Here is a 22,252-nt window from a genome sequence, read left to right as displayed (position 1 = left end):
TCCATAATGATACATTATAATGTATTAATTCATTTATATTTTGTATTTACAGTGGAGTAAAAGTACCTCAAAAAAATGAATTGAAAAGGGCTTTTTGGCACAACAGATGAAAAGGGCCCCATTTCAACCTCTGTGGACGCCACCGTTTCATTCATAAACAATATTCTCACATGACATCTGACAAGGTTCATCTCACTTCATTCATCTGTACGTATTTGATTTGTTGCTAGTACCATGTTGAGCTCTTGCTGCTGGTGTGAAGTTTGAGTGTGTGTGTGTGTGTGTGTGCGCGCGCGCGCGTGCGCGCGTGTGTGCGCAGACAGCAGCAGGCAGGGCTGGGCAGCACCGGAGCGGCAGAGAAAGATCCAGCAGGGAGGGGACGCAGTCAGAAGAGGCCGAGGAACAGACAGGACAACAGACAAACACCGCTGACAACACCTCGTCGTGACAGCGTCTGTCCACAGCGAAAGGAAACACGCGGGGGACTGTTTTTTTCATCCCATGCATCTTTAGAAACAAGGTGAGCATTAAACGCAGCACTGCTCGTGTTGTTCCAGAGGAAGCTGTCAGTGCGCACCCCGCCCGTCCAGCTACCACAGGAGGATGCCTCTCGCTCCCCTTCGGCCTGGCTAGCTACTCGGTCTCCCCTCCTACCAACCCGCATTAGTCCGCTTTGTATGAGCGCCAACGGTAACCAGCTATTTGTTGGTTTTGCTGTAATCCGGTGGTTCAATTCAGAAGCTATGCAAAGCCAACAAGTAGCCGAAGCTCCTTATGCTGTTTGACTTGAGGCTCAGTGCCAGTGTTGTTAGCCTCCTCTCATGCTAGCTTAGCAGGACTGCAGTGCTTGCGTGTGTGTGTTTGATTACTTCTCAGCTGGCCAGAATAGATTTGTCTGTGTTTTGTAGCAGTTGTTGATCGATAGATGGCCATGATGCACGAGAGGCTACTCACTGTCATGGCAATAAGATCAGAGATATTTCGATGACATGTGGAGGAGAGTGCATCCTTTCAGGCTAAGTTGAATACAGAAGTCGCTGTTTTGTTTCATCTCAGCCTCTGTACGAGCTTATGTGTTCATCAGACTTATGTGGAATGTGATTAAGGACGAACATGGCTCACGATCATCTGACGAGGAAAAGCTGGACTCCTCGTGTCATATGTCAGATGTTTGATGCAGGATAGATAAATCAAAGGTTGAAGAGCATACAAATACCTCCTAAGCAGAGGCTCAGTCCATCTGGACACCACCTGATGTACTCGATTAGGTGGAGCCTGAAGATAAAGTCAGTACGCAAACAAGAGCTTGTTGCAAATCACAACAGACTGCACTGCTGTCACCTTGTACACCTTTGCTCCATCAATATTTAACACGAATGTGAGATGTGTGACTGCATTTTGGATGGAAATCTGTACATTTGGGTTCATAAAGGAGAAGTAGGCCAGTGTGAGATGTGTGCATTCATTTCAGATGCGTACACACATGCATGTTTAGGAGCTTTCCAGTCGAGCCACTGATGATCTCTATGCTTATACTTTTATGCATTTCAGATGCTTCCTCCAACTTGCTACTAGTGCTGGGCAATGTGGCAGAAATCATTATCTCAATATCAATCGGGATATTTTCTGATATTGATGTATTCTACATGTTGCACATATTTAAAAAATCACTTTTATTCAAGACTTGGGACCAAACTTCAACTGATTTTGTTAGTTTTCGTGTGTGTGTGTGTGTGTGTGTGTGTGTGTGTCCGTCATTGTCAGCCCGTCGTCACCATGACAGCGGAGGAAACCATAAATGTGAAGGAGGTGGAGATCATCAAGGCGATCCTGGACTTTCTCAACTCCAGGAAGTTGCACATCAGCATGCTGGCTCTGGAGAAGGAGAGCGGCGTCATCAACGGGCTCTACTCAGACGACATGCTCTTCCTCAGGTAGGTGAACTCAACGGCAGTAACCACAACGTGCAGTCTGGGTCTGCCGCGCCTCATCAGAGATTCTGGAAATCCCTCGCTCTTCAGTTATACATTATAGAACCACATTTATATGATATTTTTGGGACATTTAAAATGTGTTTCCTGTGTTTTAAAAAATGAACTGTCTCTGTTTCAGGCAACTGGTGCTCGATGGCCAGTGGGATGAGGTCTTGCAGTTCATTCAGCCTTTGGAGTGCATGGATAAGTTTGACAGGAAAAGGTCCGTATGTGCAGGTTCACGTATCCTGTGTTGATGCCTACAGCAGCAGCTTTCAGACCACAAACGAACTGCAACAGAGTCAGCTTGGGAGAACTTTCCTTATCAGGCGGTCTCGATATGGTTGCTCAGTCATATTGGTAAATGACTGACTGACCTGTGCATGCAATGTGGTGGGTGATACAGGCGCGTCTCCGGGAGAAATCGACCTCACGGAATACACTCGCTCCATTGAGAGGCTGAACACGTCGTTGGGCTTCCTGCAGACAGAGATGCAGCGTTTGGCCCAGCAGCAGGAGACGATCATGTCCATGAGAGAGCAACAGCAACAATCCTGGGTCATTCCTCCTCCTGCTCCATCTCCGCACAGGTATCACTTCATGACAAAGAAAAAGATATATTTTGTTTGTGAACACATACAGGACCGTGTGCGTTCTCTTCCACACAGGCAGCTCCGCGAGTTGCGTAGCAGCAGTGTAACGGGCCGGGGATCAGCACGAGGCTCGGTTGGGTCTTTGTCTCCCATCCTTTCTTCTTCCGGCTCTCCTCGCACTCCCAACCGTTCCCCTGCTGGCATCAAGCGCCGTCCGGCCTCCTTCCATGCCAGGACACCCAGGACTCCACGACCAAATGATCTGAAGGTCACACCTTTCAGTCGAATGCTCAACACCCAGACCTCAGTGGACAGCATACCCAGACTAAGACGTTTCACCCCCAGCCAAAACCAGGACAGCCCGTTTGCGTACCTGGGCCACGACGAGGGGCCTCTGGAAAGCAGGAACGAAGAGACCAAGGACAACAAAGAAAACACTCAGGACAAAGAAGACGTAGTGGTAAATAAGAGTGCTGGCACTCCTCAGCTGTCTACTGAAGAAGCAGCCAAAGAGAAGGAAGACGAGCGACAGGAGAAAAGAAAGGGCGAAGTCAAGCAAACACAGTCGTCAGAGGTGTTGTGTCAACCAGTGTCTGAGATCCAAGGGCCCACAGGCAGCCGGGTCAAGGGAGAGCCCCAGGACAGAAGACACCTGGTGGAGGTGACTCTGTCTGGGCTGAAACCTCCAGAAGGACGACCCGGCAGCAAGGAGACGACGGGAGACGGCGAAGGAGAGGGAGAGGCAGGAGGAGACACGTATGGAAAAGACCAAAAGATGTGCTGTGGATTCTTCTTCAAGGTGAGCTGGAGCGACAGAATTGTTTTGATCTTCCCAATGTCTTAAGAAAATCCATGAAATAGCTTTTGTGTGAAATAGAGTCAACATGTTTAAAGGCTTTGAACACAAGACTCCATTGCAACTCAAGACCAAGACAGGCTTTTTAATATGTTGGACTGATGTTCCCATGATGATCACCAGTTTGTCTTTTCTTCCAGTCAAAGGTCTGTCCATCTTAGCGAACTTGCAAGCATAAATCTTGCTGGCCATGCGAGAATCACATTTATAACAAACTTTTTGACAGCAGACATTTTGACTCGTCATAAATGAAAGGAACAGGTGGCACTGGTAACATTAGTGATGGCTCCGTACCCCTTCGCCCAGTCCCGGGCCTCGAACACAGACTGGCCATTCATAAAAACATGGTAAAAACCTGCAGAGCTGCGTACGTTATGTTAGCACGTCATTAGCTAACGTTAGCACGTCATTAGCTAACGTTAGCACGTCATTAGCTAACGTTAGCACGTCATTAGCTAACATTAGCACGTCATTAGCTAACGTTAGCACGTCATTAGCTAACGTTAGCACGTCATTAGCTAACGTTATCACGTCATTAGCTAACGTTATCACGTCATTAGCTAACGTTAGCACGTCATTAGCTAACGTTAGCACGTCATTAGCTAACGTTATCACGTCATTAGCTAACGTTAGTACGTCATTAGCTAACGTTAGCACGTCATTAGCTAACGTTAGCACGTCATTAGCTAACGTTAGCACGTCATTAGCTAACGTTAGCACGTCATTAGCTAACGTTAGCACGTCATTAGCTAACGTTATCACGTCATTAGCTAACGTTAGCACGTCATTAGCTAACGTTAGCACGTCATTAGCTAACGTTAGCACGTCATTAGCTAACGTTAGCACGTCATTAGCTAAGTCTGGCAGTGACTTTGCTTTAGCTCTGAACATTGTTTGCATTATTTTATAAGACACCAACTCATTGAATTTCATAACATGAGATTTTAGAAACAATGGATTTGTGTGATCATAATAACCAGCCTTATTCATAAGAGGTATAGCTCGGTTTTGTAACAAGGCTGTTGAATTGATAAATGTTTTATAGGTTGACCTCCACACAATAAGATATGTGAGGAAGTATAAGTGAGCAATAAATGATATGCAAGCTTTATAAGTTCATACATTATAGATTTATACGGTATTGCTATTGAATTTGAAATTGTCCCATTAATATCGTCAATATGTCGTCTCCGTGTTATTTTATGATGGATCAGAACCCAGAGGAATTTTGGCTAAAAAACCCTTTACATTTTATCATCACAGATTTTTAATTCAATATTCCCATCTAATTGTTTTAACATTTTTTGACAAGTCACAATGTCTGCTGTGAAAACGTGCTTTTCAACTGAAGTTTAACTCCTCGGTATACACTTGTTATACACTGTATTATTAACTTCTCGTTAATAATACAGTGTATACAGCCTTATGGTGCTATATGCAGGTAGCACCGACAGGAAGAATCTTAATACACGGTAATAATTAATCTGCTGAGTTAACAGGACTGCCAGCTTTTCATGAAAGTATTAAAGATGCAGTGGAAATATCTCTCCATCTATTTTGTGTGTTCCCCACCCGTTTAAACACCAGGATGATGTGAAAGGGGAGGAGGACATGGCAGCAAAGAAAGCAGCTCTGCTGGAGAAGAGGCTTCGGAGGGAGAAGGAGACTCAGGTGAAGAAGCAACAGCAGGAGCTGGACCAGGAGCAGAAGAAGGAGTCTGCACGGTCTGTTTTACTTTGACTCTTTTTGCCAACGCTAACACTGTCCCCATGTCTGTAGCATCAACACATACAGTGTGTCTTTTGAACTTGAGTGTGCAGTCACACAATACATCTGTACCTCTGTCTCCTGCTCCAGGTTGAAAGCAGAGGAGGAGCTGCAGAAGAAGGATAATGAGAAGGCGAGGAGGGATTACATCAAGCACGAGTTTTTGAGGAGGAACCAGCTCAAGCTGGAGGAGAACATGGACGAGGTCATCAAGCCCCGATCTGGAAGCCTGAAGAAGAAGCCGCGGCCCAAGTCCATCCACAGGGACGTCATGGAGTCGCCTACGCCCCCCGTGAGAGCCACAGGTGAGCAACATACAAAGCGTATGCACAAACACACACTTCTGGCTGCATTACTGAGCCGTGCTTGAGCGTTCCTTGTGTTGCAGGGGTGCGTCCTCGAGGATTCTCAGTGTCGAGTGTTTCTTTGGCGTCTCTCAATCTGGCTGACCACGACAGAGACCACCCAAATAACAGGAAGAACAGCAGGTAAGAACCCACTCTGTGCCTGTAGCGTGGATTCTAGACTCTCTTACCTTGCTCTTGATTTACAAATCACAAAGCACAAATACTCTGTCTGCACCTGCCTTTGTCAATAAAACCCAAAGAACTACGCCTCTGTTTTAGGGGGAAACATAATATAAAGAAATGTTACAATTGTCACGTAATAATTTACCAACAACCAAGATGACACAGTTGAAGCTGTCAGGCCGTTTTCATCAATCTTGTCTTTAAGTTCCTTTCAACAGTATTTTATTCTTGTGTAGCAGAAGAAGAAGTATAGATCTCACAGTATCACACTAGTCATGTATGTTTATAATATCTGTTTAACTACAACAAGTAGTTCAGAATTACTTCTTTCATTTTTACCTTTTGTAATATTGCAGTGGGTTTGTGCAGTTCACAGTCCCTCCGTTTATTTCCACCACAATTAAAATTGTAAAACTTCACAACCCCATATTTCATTTGTGACACCCAGATATCATATACTCTGCCGTGGCTTTAATGTCACGGGGTGTTTTATGACGTTTAAGTTATTTTTTCTTAATTGTTAAGTCTTGACTTTTATGAGGCTTACACTCTTGATTCTCTTGTATCCCTCTCTCATTTCTCCCTCTATTTTGCATGCGTCCCTCAGAGGCAATAAACTAGCCCATATCCCGTTCTTTCTAAGCTCCCCCAAAGAAAGAAAGAAATCGACCTCACGGAATACACTCGCTCCATTGAGAGGCTGAACACGTCGTTGGGCTTCCTGCAGACAGAGATGCAGCGTTTGGCCCAGCAGCAGGAGACGATCATGTCCATGAGAGAGCAACAGCAACAATCCTGGGTCATTCCTCCTCCTGCTCCATCTCCGCACAGGTATCACTTCATGACAAAGAAAAAGATATATTTTGTTTGTGAACACATACAGGACCGTGTGCGTTCTCTTCCACACAGGCAGCTCCGCGAGTTGCGTAGCAGCAGTGTAACGGGCCGGGGATCAGCACGAGGCTCGGTTGGGTCTTTGTCTCCCATCCTTTCTTCTTCCGGCTCTCCTCGCACTCCCAACCGTTCCCCTGCTGGCATCAAGCGCCGTCCGGCCTCCTTCCATGCCAGGACACCCAGGACTCCACGACCAAATGATCTGAAGGTCACACCTTTCAGTCGAATGCTCAACACCCAGACCTCAGTGGACAGCATACCCAGACTAAGACGTTTCACCCCCAGCCAAAACCAGGACAGCCCGTTTGCGTACCTGGGCCACGACGAGGGGCCTCTGGAAAGCAGGAACGAAGAGACCAAGGACAACAAAGAAAACACTCAGGACAAAGAAGACGTAGTGGTAAAGAAGAGTGCTGGCACTCCTCAGCTGTCTACTGAAGAAGCAGCCAAAGAGAAGGAAGACGAGCGACAGGAGAAAAGAAAGGGCGAAGTCAAGCAAACACAGTCGTCAGAGGTGTTGTGTCAACCGGTGTCTGAGATCCAAGGGCCCACAGGCAGCCGGGTCAAGGGAGAGCCCCAGGACAGAAGACACCTGGTGGAGGTGACTCTGTCTGGGCTGAAACCTCCAGAAGGACGACCCGGCAGCAAGGAGACGACGGGAGACGGCGAAGGAGAGGGAGAGGCAGGAGGAGACACGTATGGAAAAGACCAAAAGATGTGCTGTGGATTCTTCTTCAAGGTGAGCTGGAGCGACAGAATTGTTTTGATCTTCCCAATGTCTTAAGAAAATCCATGAAATAGCTTTTGTGTGAAATAGAGTCAACATGTTTAAAGGCTTTGAACACAAGACTCCATTGCAACTCAAGACCAAGACAGGCTTTTTAATATGTTGGACTGATGTTCCCATGATGATCACCAGTTTGTCTTTTCTTCCAGTCAAAGGTCTGTCCATCTTAGCGAACTTGCAAGCATAAATCTTGCTGGCCATGCGAGAATCACATTTATAACAAACTTTTTGACAGCAGACATTTTGACTCGTCATAAATGAAAGGAACAGGTGGCACTGGTAACATTAGTGATGGCTCCGTACCCCTTCGCCCAGTCCCGGGCCTCGAACACAGACTGGCCATTCATAAAAACATGGTAAAAACCTGCAGAGCTGCGTACGTTATGTTAGCACGTCATTAGCTAACGTTAGCACGTCATTAGCTAACGTTAGCACGTCATTAGCTAACGTTAGCACGTCATTAGCTAACGTTAGCACGTCATTAGCTAACGTTAGCACGTCATTAGCTAACGTTAGCACGTCATTAGCTAACGTTATCACGTCATTAGCTAACGTTATCACGTCATTAGCTAACGTTATCACGTCATTAGCTAACGTTAGCACGTCATTAGCTAACGTTATCACGTCATTAGCTAACGTTAGTACGTCATTAGCTAACGTTAGCACGTCATTAGCTAACGTTAGCACGTCATTAGCTAACGTTAGCACGTCATTAGCTAACGTTATCACGTCATTAGCTAACGTTAGCACGTCATTAGCTAACGTTAGCACGTCATTAGCTAACGTTAGCACGTCATTAGCTAACGTTAGCACGTCATTAGCTAAGTCTGGCAGTGACTTTGCTTTAGCTCTGAACATTGTTTGCATTATTTTATAAGACACCAACTCATTGAATTTCATAACATGAGATTTTAGAAACAATGGATTTGTGTGATCATAATAACCAGCCTTATTCATAAGAGGTATAGCTCGGTTTTGTAACAAGGCTGTTGAATTGATAAATGTTTTATAGGTTGACCTCCACACAATAAGATATGTGAGGAAGTATAAGTGAGCAATAAATGATATGCAAGCTTTATAAGTTCATACATTATAGATTTATACGGTATTGCTATTGAATTTGAAATTGTCCCATTAATATCGTCAATATGTCGTCTCCGTGTTATTTTATGATGGATCAGAACCCAGAGGAATTTTGGCTAAAAAACCCTTTACATTTTATCATCACAGATTTTTAATTCAATATTCCCATCTAATTGTTTTAACATTTTTGACAAGTCACAATGTCTGCTGTGAAAACGTGCTTTTCAACTGAAGTTTAACTCCTCGGTATACACTTGTTATACACTGTATTATTAACTTCTCGTTAATAATACAGTGTATACAGCCTTATGGTGCTATATGCAGGTAGCACCGACAGGAAGAATCTTAATACACGGTAATAATTAATCTGCTGAGTTAACAGGACTGCCAGCTTTTCATGAAAGTATTAAAGATGCAGTGGAAATATCTCTCCATCTATTTTGTGTGTTCCCCACCCGTTTAAACACCAGGATGATGTGAAAGGGGAGGAGGACATGGCAGCAAAGAAAGCAGCTCTGCTGGAGAAGAGGCTTCGGAGGGAGAAGGAGACTCAGGTGAAGAAGCAACAGCAGGAGCTGGACCAGGAGCAGAAGAAGGAGTCTGCACGGTCTGTTTTACTTTGACTCTTTTTGCCAACGCTAACACTGTCCCCATGTCTGTAGCATCAACACATACAGTGTGTCTTTTGAACTTGAGTGTGCAGTCACACAATACATCTGTACCTCTGTCTCCTGCTCCAGGTTGAAAGCAGAGGAGGAGCTGCAGAAGAAGGATAATGAGAAGGCGAGGAGGGATTACATCAAGCACGAGTTTTTGAGGAGGAACCAGCTCAAGCTGGAGGAGAACATGGACGAGGTCATCAAGCCCCGATCTGGAAGCCTGAAGAAGAAGCCGCGGCCCAAGTCCATCCACAGGGACGTCATGGAGTCGCCTACGCCCCCCGTGAGAGCCACAGGTGAGCAACATACAAAGCGTATGCACAAACACACACTTCTGGCTGCATTACTGAGCCGTGCTTGAGCGTTCCTTGTGTTGCAGGGGTGCGTCCTCGAGGATTCTCAGTGTCGAGTGTTTCTTTGGCGTCTCTCAATCTGGCTGACCACGACAGAGACCACCCAAATAACAGGAAGAACAGCAGGTAAGAACCCACTCTGTGCCTGTAGCGTGGATTCTAGACTCTCTTACCTTGCTCTTGATTTACAAATCACAAAGCACAAATACTCTGTCTGCACCTGCCTTTGTCAATAAAACCCAAAGAACTACGCCTCTGTTTTAGGGGGAAACATAATATAAAGAAATGTTACAATTGTCACGTAATAATTTACCAACAACCAAGATGACACAGTTGAAGCTGTCAGGCCGTTTTCATCAATCTTGTCTTTAAGTTCCTTTCAACAGTATTTTATTCTTGTGTAGCAGAAGAAGAAGTATAGATCTCACAGTATCACACTAGTCATGTATGTTTATAATATCTGTTTAACTACAACAAGTAGTTCAGAATTACTTCTTTCATTTTTACCTTTTGTAATATTGCAGTGGGTTTGTGCAGTTCACAGTCCCTGAGTTTATTTCCACCACAATTAAAATTGTAAAACTTCACAACCCCATATTTCATTTGTGACACCCAGATATCATATACTCTGCCGTGGCTTTAATGTCACGGGGTGTTTTATGACGTTTAAGTTATTTTTTCTTAATTGTTAAGTCTTGACTTTTATGAGGCTTACACTCTTGATTCTCTTGTATCCCTCTCTCATTTCTCCCTCTATTTTGCATGCGTCCCTCAGAGGCAATAAACTAGCCCATATCCCGTTCTTTCTAAGCTCCCCCAAAGAAAGAAAGGGAAGGTTAGTAATGCTCCGAAAAAAGTGATTCAACAGACAAAGTGAACCGGATGTGGCTTCATGTAGAATTAGCTCCATGTGACTTAAGCCTGATTTTCATCCGACGTTCTTTCAACACAGACTCACATAAAAAGTAGACGGATTTGTCAACAGTGAAATCATTTGACAAATGACATCACTGCCGTTTGTTTTGCTTCTGCATCGACGTACATATGGGACCTGTGTGGCTGAGATGTTTTCGCCTCGGTTCTCCTGCTCTCTATCCTCTTCCGCTGTTTCGCAGTATTGTTCTCCGGCTGCTCTTTTCTCTCTTCTCTTCTGTTGGCTGCTCTGCCTTTCACCGCTGTGTTTGCTGTTTCCTCCACAAGTACCTGAGCTCATGCCTCACAGAAACCATAAAGACATCACTGAGACTTTGCTTGGCTGAACAGGCCTCTCTGCGTCTCGCTGCACAGCTGGGTCGGTTCAGTGTGATGTAATGCAAGACAACAGGCAGGGTTTGAGAATTATGTCACAACGTCTGACCTTGTTTTACCACATCTCTCTCTCTGTGTATGTGTGTGTGTTTAATAACTGTGTGTGCATGGCTGTTTGTGCAATCTGTCGGCATACGCTTCCATACATGCTTATGTGCATCAACCTTTTCGTGTTTGTTGTGGGTTTTTGTCATGTCCGCGTGTCATTTGTCGGTCTGTATGTGATCGTCTCCAGGCCGGACTCTGCAGAAGGTTTTTCTTCTTGTCCTTCGACTGATGGTCGCAACGGAGAGAAGGATTGGGAAAACGACTCCACCACCTCATCCACTCCCTCCAACAATGAGTACACAGGTAGAAGACATACCTGCAATTATTACATAGTTTGTCGAGATTTACACAGAGATTTTTGCAATCTCATGCGCGGGCTTTCTTCCCACAGGACCTAAACTATACAAGGAGCCGAGTGCCAAGTCCAACAAGTACATCATCCAGAATGCCCTGGCTCACTGCTGCCTGGCTGGCAAGGTCAACGAAGGCCAGAAGAACAAGATACTTGATGTATGTTTTGCAAATACGTGTGTCTGTGTTTTTCTGCATGAAATATGCTGCACTAAACGATGACTTTTCTCTTTGGTTTTGTGCAGGAAATCGAGAAATCCGAAGCCAATAACTTCCTTCTGTTGTTCCGTGACGCCGGATGCCAGTTCAGGTCCGTGTACGCCTACTGCCCGGAGACAGAGGAGATCACCAAACTGGCCGGCATCGGGCCGAAGAGCATCACGATCAAGATGATCGAGGGCCTGTATAAGTACAACTCGGACAGAAAGCAGTTCAGCCTGATCCCGGCCAAAACCATGTCCGCCAGTGTGGACGCCATCACCATCGCCAGCCATCTGTGGCAAACCAAGAAGCAGGCCACGCCCAAAAAACTGCACACTAAGTAGCACCAGACGGCCGGGCAAGATTTGGACACGCTTCTCTGGAACGAGCACAGGATCATTTGTGTGTGTTAGTTTTACATTTTCATTGAAAGGACACATGGTCTCACTGTAATATTTCACAACTGGAATGTAGAACACAAGTGGGCCTCACAGACATTGTTGTTACAGAGTTGACTGTTACGCTCTGGACTAATTGAACGGGACACAAGTGTTTACCTGTCAGCATGTGTATCAATGTTCTCACGTGCCAAAAAAAAGGATAAGAAAACAAAAGGCGGACCAATGCCTTACCTAGTTGAACCACTGAAGCACTGAATGTCACGCCTCACAAAGAGGCACTTTGGTTTCTATAAGTTGATCATGTGTGGCCTTATGCTTGTTTTGTGTCATTTGGATACGCTGTGAGTGTCGGTGTGAGTTTGTCAGCACCTGTTAAAAAAAAAAAAGACTGTTGTGATAAAGGAGAGTTTGTGTGCACTCGCAGGTCTGGGATCAGATTACGCCGCCCTCAGGCAGGTTGTTGCAAGGGTGGCCTGTCTGATCCGTGATCAGGTAGAGGCAGCATTTTTTTATGAGAATTGTGCTGCTCCACAACACAGGCACGTTTTTGTAGTTCTTGCTTTCTTTCCTTTTTTTTTTACATGTGACAGAAAAATGTATAAACAGTTCAAATTTGTGTATGTGTGTGTATAGTGAAGAGTGAGGAAAGTACCTCAGCTGGCGATTGCAATTACTTTCCAAAAGTGTGGAATGATGAGAGTATTGAGCATCTGGAGCGCCGTGAAACAATTCTGGAAAGCACCGGCTATAGACTCTTAATTTATTTCATTTTGATCATGCTTCGAAGATATTCTGAAAGGCGTCTTAGATTTTATTCAGAGAAACATAATATACTGTACGTATATATAAGTGAAGTTTGTATATGATGGCAGATCCATCCAAAATGAGCGAGTCCGCTTGTAGCTTTTATAATTTATCACGTCTGTGTATCAGTATGTTGTCCTTTGGGGCCTTTAATTATGCTACAAATGCAAAAAGTGTGATCACTCAACAGTATCACTGGTAAGACGATCATCAGTAGTAGAATATAGACGGAAGTCCCACCCTGTGTCATCAGTCTGTGCAGTTTAAGCGTAATTGGACTAATCACCATCGACCATGTTGCAGTTGGAACTAACAAACACTTAAAAAGCCACTTTAATGTGGATGTTGTCTTAACTGTTAGAGCTTGTTTACCCTCAAAGTAGATTGTAAATATATGAATTCACCCACGATGCTTCCCCAAGACCCTGTCCACTGTCGTCAGGACCGTCATGCTTGTTACTTTACTTTTACATTACTTTTGATCACATGTTCCTTCCGCATGTGTTGGCACTGTACATATATATTTTGGCATATAGAAGTATATTTTGTAATGACATTGACCTGTTGGAGGTGTGTACGAATGAAGCAGTACAGCCGTTGAAGGAAGTGTGTTGAAAGCAAAGGCAAGGTGTATGAAATGTTAAGATAGTATTTTTTACCTCATAACAAAGGGGAGGCCGAGCCAGCCATGTGGCCGGCTTCCTTTTGCCGTCGACACACTGCAATAATAACGCTACCAAAACTGGTTTACAATTATAAGGAATTTAATTCCACTGATGTAAGTACATTTACAGTAATACATTGGAGTATACACTCCTATGACATATTAAAACAATACAACCCCATTTGCAAAAAACCTCGCTCGGCTCCTCCGGTGGAAACACGTCTGTCGTCCGGGAGCCATGGCACAGAGAGCGAGGAAAAAAAAACTTTGAATTACACCTCCCACCCCTGTTTGACACACCTCCCCTTCCGTCTATCTCAATTGCTATTGGCTAACTTCCAGGAGTGTATTCTACTGTCTGCCCCTGTGTTTACTATCACATTCAATGACTGTCAGTTACGTTTTAATCCCATCTATAATAATCCTTCAAAATGAAAGTTAAACTTCTGCAACTTGGCAGAAGTTTCATGCTTCTGCATCTTTATGTTTATCTTAATTATGCATTCCCAAAACCCTTATGATTATGACTAATTATTAATTATGAATTATTAAACACTTTTATTATATCTACTAACTACAGTTTTTTACTCAAATTTCTTACAATTCCCCCCTAACTCACAGTTCACTGTGAGTTAGCTACTCAAATGTAGTTAGTTTTTCAAATGTCCCTGGAGACCTCCCCCCTACTCAATCCAGGGAGAGGCTTCCTATCTATCTAAACAGAGGCAAACAATTCATGCACACAGATATCATTTCAAGTATTTCTGTTCAGTTCGTTTCAAGATAGAGTGCGTTGAAAGTCACTGCCTTCCATGTCTTGGGGCTGGCAGGATCAGGATACAGCCTGTAGGCTAGAGAACACATACTGAGAAGCCTTGACTGTTCTTTTACACGTGACAAAATTACATTTCTTAATCTTTACACCTTAAAATCCCTTTATAACCCAATTAAACAAAAAATTTAATCTCCAAATACTCATCCAAAACAATCCGTCTATTTTCCAAACTTCCAACATCTCACTGGATGTTTTAGAAGTCCATCTGGGCCTTTATCAGGTCCTTCAGGATCTCCGAGAGGATGGTCAGGAACCGCTTGTGAAGTTCCGCTATGGCACCGCTGGTGGCCTCATCTAGACTGTGGCCATCTGAAGCGCCAATTCGTCCTCATCCTCGTCACATAACTGGTTGCCTGGACTGGTGTCTGGCTCATCGGTGAAACAATAAACCCCTGTAGAGGTCCACGGATGCACGGGAACCCCCATCCACAGACAACTAGGCGGTCTATGATGACAGCACACAGAATAATTACGATTGCCAAAAATGTATGTTTTCACTGGCCAAGCATACTTCCCAACCAGTCGGTGAATGGATTCGTGACACCAGAGTTGTCTGCTAGCTCTTGGCTGAGTGCTGTCAGTCCCTCCAGAGCCCTGGTCACCGATCCATCAGGAGCTGTGTTATTTGGAATGAAAGTACAGCACGCAGACCCAAACATCTGGCACACGCCACTTTTCTCTGCTAAATCATATCTAATGCCATTCTGTTCTGCAAGGTCATTAAACTAGTCTTCGCCAGCTGTGCATGCAGTCCTGATATGGCGTCACTGGTGAAGTTTACTAAACGCTGTTGGTTATAGTAAATGTAGTTGATCCAATCGACATTTTTATTAATCATCACCCTCTGAGAGAAAACAGATTCTAAATCTGCTGCTATTTGATTTCTGGCTTGAAAGTCATTAGACACCCCCCTTGGCAGTCTTATGACATCTTATGTACACTTGGTCATCAAAGGCTCCCTTCGGGCCACCGGCATCTCTTTTGGATCTTCTGTTAGCATGTGGGCGTGGAGAGATGAGTTCTCCATAAGTTGCATCAGTGACAGGCAGGATATAGAATGACAATATAAGTTGCATCAACGCACATCTATCTGTCCAATCTTTAGACAGGATTGGATGTATGGTTCTTCCTCCACACCATCACCATAAATCAGCTCTAGGTGCTGTCTGTCTTAACACACTGTTATATAGATAGTCGCTAGCGTTGTGACTGTTGCTACAATTTGCAATAAATTGCAATACTACTACCTACATTGGGCCCCTTAGCTGTATCTGAGACTATACAATCAAATGGACCCTCTGTAACCTTGAACAGAGGTGGGGTATTATATTCTACAGGTGGGTAATGCCAGTGTAGCCTCTGACAAGTGTGTTGGAGGGGCAAAGTGTCATCAGTAAACAGAGTTAAAATACAACTAATTCAGGACTTAGGAGTCTGAATCTTGAAGGAACTGGTGTTGCTAGGGGTCTAGATCCTAAACACACAATACAATCTGTACTACTGGCTTGAAGCCGTATATTGTACCCACCATAAATTCCCATCTGCCATTCCGGTTTCCACCCCTTACCTCATTCTCTGCGTCAGTCGTATGTCGAACCTGGTCTTTTTACAGGCTTAACAATAATCCTAATGAGCCCTTGTGGGGCAGGACTATCAGTAGCCTTTCCCTGTATTACGTAAAGTCCTCAGTCAGTCAATTTTGGGTCTGTTAAGGTAAGTCTTAAAGGATTACATCTACCCACCCCTTTTCTACACATGTGATAAGAAGCTGGGGCATTTAACATCTTTAGTCGGTCTTTAAGACCTGGGTTGGGGTCTTTTCCTAAACCCTCGCCACCTGTGTTCATCGTTGCCCATCCCCAATCTTCACACGCACAGTTATAATACGATAACAGCTTACCATACTTATTTGTGGCGGGCCCACACTCGTCAGTTATGATGCACAAGGTTTTGGTCATCCACCCGTAGGTGTGTTCATACCTGGGACAGGAAACGACTTCACAGAAGTCGAACTGGACCGTTGATGTTGTACCTTCTTTGAACGTAAGAGTGAGAGTTACATTTTCATAGGTGAGTGTCGTCGGAGAAGCCTCTCTACGTGGTCTGAGATCGGTTTGATTAGTTACTGAAGCTAAATTTCGAATCCTGATGTAGTCATGCATGTGTTCTGGCTCCTGTCTGTGGTTAATTCCCCACACTAAGAGGGAAACTACTGAAATCAGGACGAAAGTAATTACAGACTTCCATAACCTACTGAAGCTAGAGTCTCCCAATGGAAGGCCTCGCTTAAACTGTGGGGGAAACGTCATCTTCAGTACTGTCTAACCCCTCTTTTGAGGTGTCTTTGGCTTCAAATTTTCCTGTCTGATGTTCACTCCTGTCTCTGCGAGTGTCACACTCGTTACCTTCGCTGCTGCACAGTGAGTGAGGTGGTGTCAAGTAGCTCCAGTTTTACCTTTCACCTTTACTGCATGTGAGGTTGCCAATACTACCTCCCATGGACCGGTCCACCTTGGTTCACTCCACCTGCGCTCATGGACTCTTATCCACACCAGACTGCCTGGTGACACATCAGCCTGCTTCCTTTCATCAGCTGCTGCTTCTGCGTTTGTCACCTGAGGAAACAACACTCGGCTCATGTTAGTTAGAGCTCCCGTATATTTCTCAATTTCTAGAGTTAGCAAGTCTAGTTGTGGTTTATCATGACGTCATTAAATCTCAAAAATTGTGAGTAGCGCCTTTACTGAAAACTATTCTAAATGTGGATGTACAAAAATGTTTGACACCTTACCATATCTCCCCTTCACCTCGATATCTCTGCTGTAAGGGATCACATGGCTGGCTATACACTGAACCCCCCCATGGTCCTGGTGACAGCATGGGCATCTGTTGATGTCTCATGGGAGGAGGTCCAGATGGACCTGGTCGTAGGTACTGCTGATGTTGTGGTGGGAACGGAGCATGTTGTGGTGGTGCATTGGGCTGTCTTCCTCTTCCCATTTGCCTTGGGCAGTCTCGGGCCCAATGGCCCCATCTCCCACATACGTAGCACTCACCAAACCTGTCAGGGTTTTCTCTGTTTCCTGGTTGGCCATATCCGCCTGCTTGGTAAGCTCTGCCTCTTCCATATTCTCTGCCTCTGTTGGATGCACGTGCACGTCCTCTGCCTCTATAGGGCGGAGGCTGGTAGTACTCCACCATGGGGGCTGGCTCTGCTGGAGTTGGTGGCTGCTGGGCTTCTGCTGCTATCATCTGTTTCTTGGCCCAGATTCTATTTAATTCTCTGTCGACCTCTGCTACTTGCAGTTTCAGCAGTCGCCGCTGCATTCTCTCTATGTCTTCCTGTCCTTTTGTCTTCTCAGTTAGCTGTCGCTGGTTGTAGTGAGTTAGGTGTTTCCTCCACATGGCATCTTTCATGTTGCTCAAGCCTACTACTTCTCCCAGCGCTGTCCGTACCGGTGGAGGCAGGCCCATCTGCACAGTGTGTCGCCATACTACAGTGGTGGCTTCATTGCCGTCATGTCTCCCCCCTGTTGCCCTCTGCCACTCTTCTTCAGCTCTCCTCAGGTACTGATGGGTTTCTTCCTCTGGTTTTATCTTCAGTCCCGAAAGAGAGTTCGTTTTTGTTTTTTTGGCCCAGATTCTCCGCATTGCTGACCAGAAAACTCCTCGAAAGTTGTCAAATGGGGTTTCATCCCCCCTGTTGGTCGTTCCTGTACTTACCTCCAAAATGTTCAATTTGGCTGTTCCTTCGGTGTGGATCATCACGGCACGGATGTCTCCCAATGCCAATTTATCAGCTGCTGTGAGTTTTTCAAAGACACGGATCCACGGATTGGCTCCACCTGCCAGCGGTGGCAACGCCTTTTCCAGTGCGTCCATGTCTCGATGTCCCCATGGCACAAACTCAGCTTGTCCGTTGGATTTTACCAGCTCTCCTACTTCCTTACTCTGCTTCTTTAATGTAAACATTATGCAGCCTGGGAGTATTCAAATGCGTGTATTAAATGTGCATGCTTGTCATCACATGAATCAAAGTCAACTCACCCTCTGTGCTGTATGGCGTGTGGCCGCTGACTCCAAAACTGGGATCCGCTGCTCCACTTCCCAGATCTGGACCCACTCAACCACGCACCTTGACTAAAACAAACACAGAACTGCCAAAAGTTCAGCAGTAAATGTTAGCATACGTCTGTAGTGTAAGAGAGGTCAACGATCTCTCAAATATGTTTGCGCCGTCCGTGTCAAAATTGATTCTTAGGAACTGTGTAAATTAGTAAATGTACCAAAATTAGTCAATACTGGATATGTGAAGGAATCTCGAATCCAAAATTGAAGCTGGAATTCCGAAATCAAACTCAACATCTAAATCAGAATCACAATCACAATCCAGTTCCAAATCAGAATTCGAAAGGTTTAAAATTGGAAGTAAAATGAAATTAAAAAACAATGAATAATTAATCAATTAAATATTAAATTCAACTTTAAAATCAATAACTGTGTTCAAAGATATTCAATCAGAAATACCAATGCAAGTCAAACTGTTGAACTGCACTTACACTCTGGTCTGCACAATAATGAGTCACAATTAAGTTCAAGAATTGAAGAACACCTGAAACCATTAATCTTTGTTAAAATGCTGAATTAAGACCAAAGTCAACGACTAAAGTTATAATGCTTAATTAAAACTAAGGTCAGGATATAAGCTCACAGCTCTTAGACAATGAATCTCTGAAAAATTCAGATTCTAAACACTTCTTTACGGTTACCTGCAGTTACTCCTTCTTCTGTTTAATTGTTTTTAAATCTCCTTTTCTTTTGCCTTATGTTTTGATGCCTCCAATGGTTTTATGTGAAGCACCTTGAAATGTGCTATACAAATAAACTTGCCTTGCCGTCTGCGCCGAACCGGAAGTTGTTCTGCGCCAAACCGGAAGTTGTCATGAAACCGGCTTTTTTGTAACAGATATGCTAACCGCAATGCTAACGACAAAAACGGAGCTTCTAATAAAGCGTACGCACACACAAGTATCACCAAAATCCCACACTTTAATTCCACTCATACGCCTTCTGTCTCCTCTCTCAATCCAGCCGTTATTTTATTGTATAAGCACTTATTTTACATACAGAGTACCGCAACGCCGGAGCTACACGTAGCTAGCGTTAGCTCCCCACAGCGCGGTCATGCAATATCAATCATTTTAAACGTATTTCCACGCTGCTAAAACACAGACTAGTCACACGTATTATTGGACATATTTAGTCATCATTTTAAACGTATTTCCACGCTGCTAAAACACAGACTAGTCACACGTATTATTGTTTTATTAACCCTTAAACCTCCGGTTAACGGGCTTTAGCTCCTCCGGACCTGAGTTCACTGTTACGTATATGAAACGCGAGTTATTCACTGCCAACGCCACAAACCACTCACCCAGTCTGTCTAGTTTCACCAAAAGCCCTTATTCTACGTCTTCCGAATCAACCACACGATCCACTAATTATACATTCACAGCCAAAACAAGCGAGTGTGTCTTTCCTGAAGCCACAGCCTCAGAAGCTAACTCCCGCTAGCCTAGCTCTCTAAGCAGCTTATGCGACGAGACCCGACATTCGTGGACTAAGCCCACAAAGGATTGCACTCCTAAGCCCCTCAAAGCCACAACATCTCAGTTCGCCTCGCTACATAACTGCTTTAAACTAGCTATCTGCAGGCCTAACAATACTTATGTTGGGCCGAAGGAGACTCCCAGCATGAGCAAAGCAGTTTCGCCTGTACCACAGCTTGTTTGATTCCAATGTGGTGATTTACTTACACAGCGCTGTCCGTCTTTAATTAATTCTTAGGATCCTTATACTCTTGACTAATCCCTTAAGTTCATCATACTTCAGACAGCAAATCGTACTTACCTCAGTAGAACATGGCCTCCCTCGTGGAACGTACCCACCGGCAACGGAGCGTTAGCCGTTAGCAGCGCTTAGCCAAGCAGAGATTCCCCTAAGATTCCTAGAAACTAACTCACAGATTTCATGAAACGGCTCTGCCTACCGATATTGTGGGCCCGGGATTTCTGCTTGACCAACGCCGCTTTCAGCACACACAGCGAGGCCGGTAAGACTGTCCCTTCGTGTGTTGCCAAATTTGTTAAGATAGTATTTTTTACCTCATAACAAAGGGGAGGCCGAGCCAGCCATGTGGCCGGCTTCCTTTTGCCGTCGACACACTGCAATAATAACGCTACCAAAACTGGTTTACAATTATAAGGAATTTAATTCCACTGATGTAAGTACATTTACAGTAATACATTGGAGTATACACTCCTATGACATATTAAAACAATACAACCCCATTTGCAAAAAACCTCGCTCGGCTCCTCCGGTGGAAACACGTCTGTCGTCCGGGAGCCATGGCACAGAGAGCGAGGAAAAAAAAACTTTGAATTACACCTCCCACCCCTGTTTGACACACCTCCCCTTCCGTCTATCTCAATTGCTATTGGCTAACTTCCAGGAGTGTATTCTACTGTCTGCCCCTGTGTTTACTATCACATTCAATGACTGTCAGTTACGTTTTAATCCCATCTATAATAATCCTTCAAAATGAAAGTTAAACTTCTGCAACTTGGCAGAAGTTTCATGCTTCTGCATCTTTATGTTTATCTTAATTATGCATTCCCAAAACCCTTATGATTATGACTAATTATTAATTATGAATTATTAAACACTTTTATTATATCTACTAACTACAGTTTTTTACTCAAATTTCTTACAGAAATCTTAATGAGGTTTTATTGTGGTATTGTATGAAATCCATAAAGCATACTGAGAAAACCATTGTATTTTTTCCAACTCTGAATTCATTTTTTGTTCAATTTACTAAATATGCGCAACTGCTCATGGGTTTATGTTGTTTTTCTATTCCTTTGAGCTTTATTAAAATGCCAGCTATCAACAGTATTCATGGTTTCAAATCCCTGTGTTGATTGATTTAGGTGGAATAGTAACCTCATTTAAACTGACATGATATCCTTCCACCACCACAAGAGCTCAGTAAATAACAGGACAGTGTCATCATTACTGTGCCTTGTAGGCTGCACACACACAGACCATCGGAGGGACACTTGTAGTGTATCTGTGTCCAGACTGAAGCCTGCTGTGGCAAGACACTGAATACCACAGACTTAAGGCTGTTAAATATAACAGAAAATAGTGTTCAAAAAATCTGCACGTGTTTCCTCATATCCTCATATTGATCTTATTGATGGATAATCAGCTGGACCCATGTATCAGCCAATATTAGCTCATTGCAGATATATTGGTGTCTACAGTATGTCGGCTGATAATTAACAGAAAATAGAAGACAGAAATGCCAAAGACATTTAGAACGTGTTTACAGTACATTGTTTGAATTGGAGAAAGCTGTTTATTCCTTTGTTTGGGATAATAAAACAAAATGTCCTCTCACACATCTTGGAGACAATTGTCTAATAAATCAATCAAATGGAATCTTATAAAAATAAAGTTTGATGCAAAAACAGGACACTGCAGACATGCAGAGGACTAACAACGTCCACGAATGTCTTCCATTGGTTAGGAAGTAAAAGTACTGCTCTTAAAATCTTACTGAAGTAAAAGCACAGAAGTACTGGAATCAAAATACCTGAAGTGTTGTTAATACAGAATGGCTCATGTCAGAATAATATCTATAATATCATTGTGTAAGGATTACTAATGTTACCGCTGGTAAAGATGGGGCTCATGTCTACTGTATACACTACTCTGTAGCTTAATCCATAATGATACATTATAATGTATTAATTCATTTATATTTTGTATTTACAGTGGAGTAAAAGTACCTCAAAAAAAATTAATTGAAAAGGGCTTTTTGGCACAACAGATGAAAAGGGCCCCATTTCAACCTCTGTGGACGCCACCGTTTCATTCATCAACAATGTTCTCACATGACATCTGACAAGGTTCATCTCACTTCATTCATCTGTACGGATTTGATTTGTTGCTAGTACCATGTTGAGCTCTTGCTGCTGGCGTGAAGTTTGAGTGTGTGTGTGTGTGTGTGTGTGTGTGTGTGTGTGTGTGTGCGCGTGCGCGCGTGTGTGTGCGCAGGATGGATGGAGGCGGCGCTCC

At 44.0% G+C, this 22,252-nt stretch overlaps 1 protein-coding gene across 1 annotated transcript; it reads left to right on the top strand.

Moving 5' to 3' along the window:
* Positions 1-364: 364 nt before the first annotated feature.
* Positions 365-11,747, top strand: LOC306789830 (calmodulin-regulated spectrin-associated protein 2-like; the record flags this gene model as incomplete). Its single annotated transcript, XM_079285897.1, has 18 exons — positions 365-520; positions 1,765-1,934; positions 2,113-2,196; positions 2,380-2,563; positions 2,642-3,365; positions 5,010-5,146; positions 5,280-5,494; positions 5,578-5,677; positions 6,327-6,405; positions 6,447-6,550; positions 6,629-7,352; positions 8,954-9,090; positions 9,224-9,438; positions 9,522-9,621; positions 10,271-10,330; positions 11,039-11,154; positions 11,243-11,361; positions 11,448-11,747. The coding sequence occupies exons 3-18, from the start codon at positions 2,127-2,129 to the stop codon at positions 11,745-11,747; spliced, it is 3,384 nt and encodes a 1,127-aa protein (XP_079142023.1). The 5' UTR covers positions 365-520; positions 1,765-1,934; positions 2,113-2,126.
* Between the last annotated feature and the right edge of the window lie 10,505 nt (positions 11,748-22,252).

The sequence above is a fragment of the Melanostigma gelatinosum genome (genome assembly GCF_949748355.1).
Source record: "Melanostigma gelatinosum genome assembly, chromosome: 15".
NCBI classification, from domain to species: domain Eukaryota; kingdom Metazoa; phylum Chordata; class Actinopteri; order Perciformes; family Zoarcidae; genus Melanostigma; species Melanostigma gelatinosum.
This window is presented reverse-complemented; position numbering and strand designations above follow the sequence as displayed.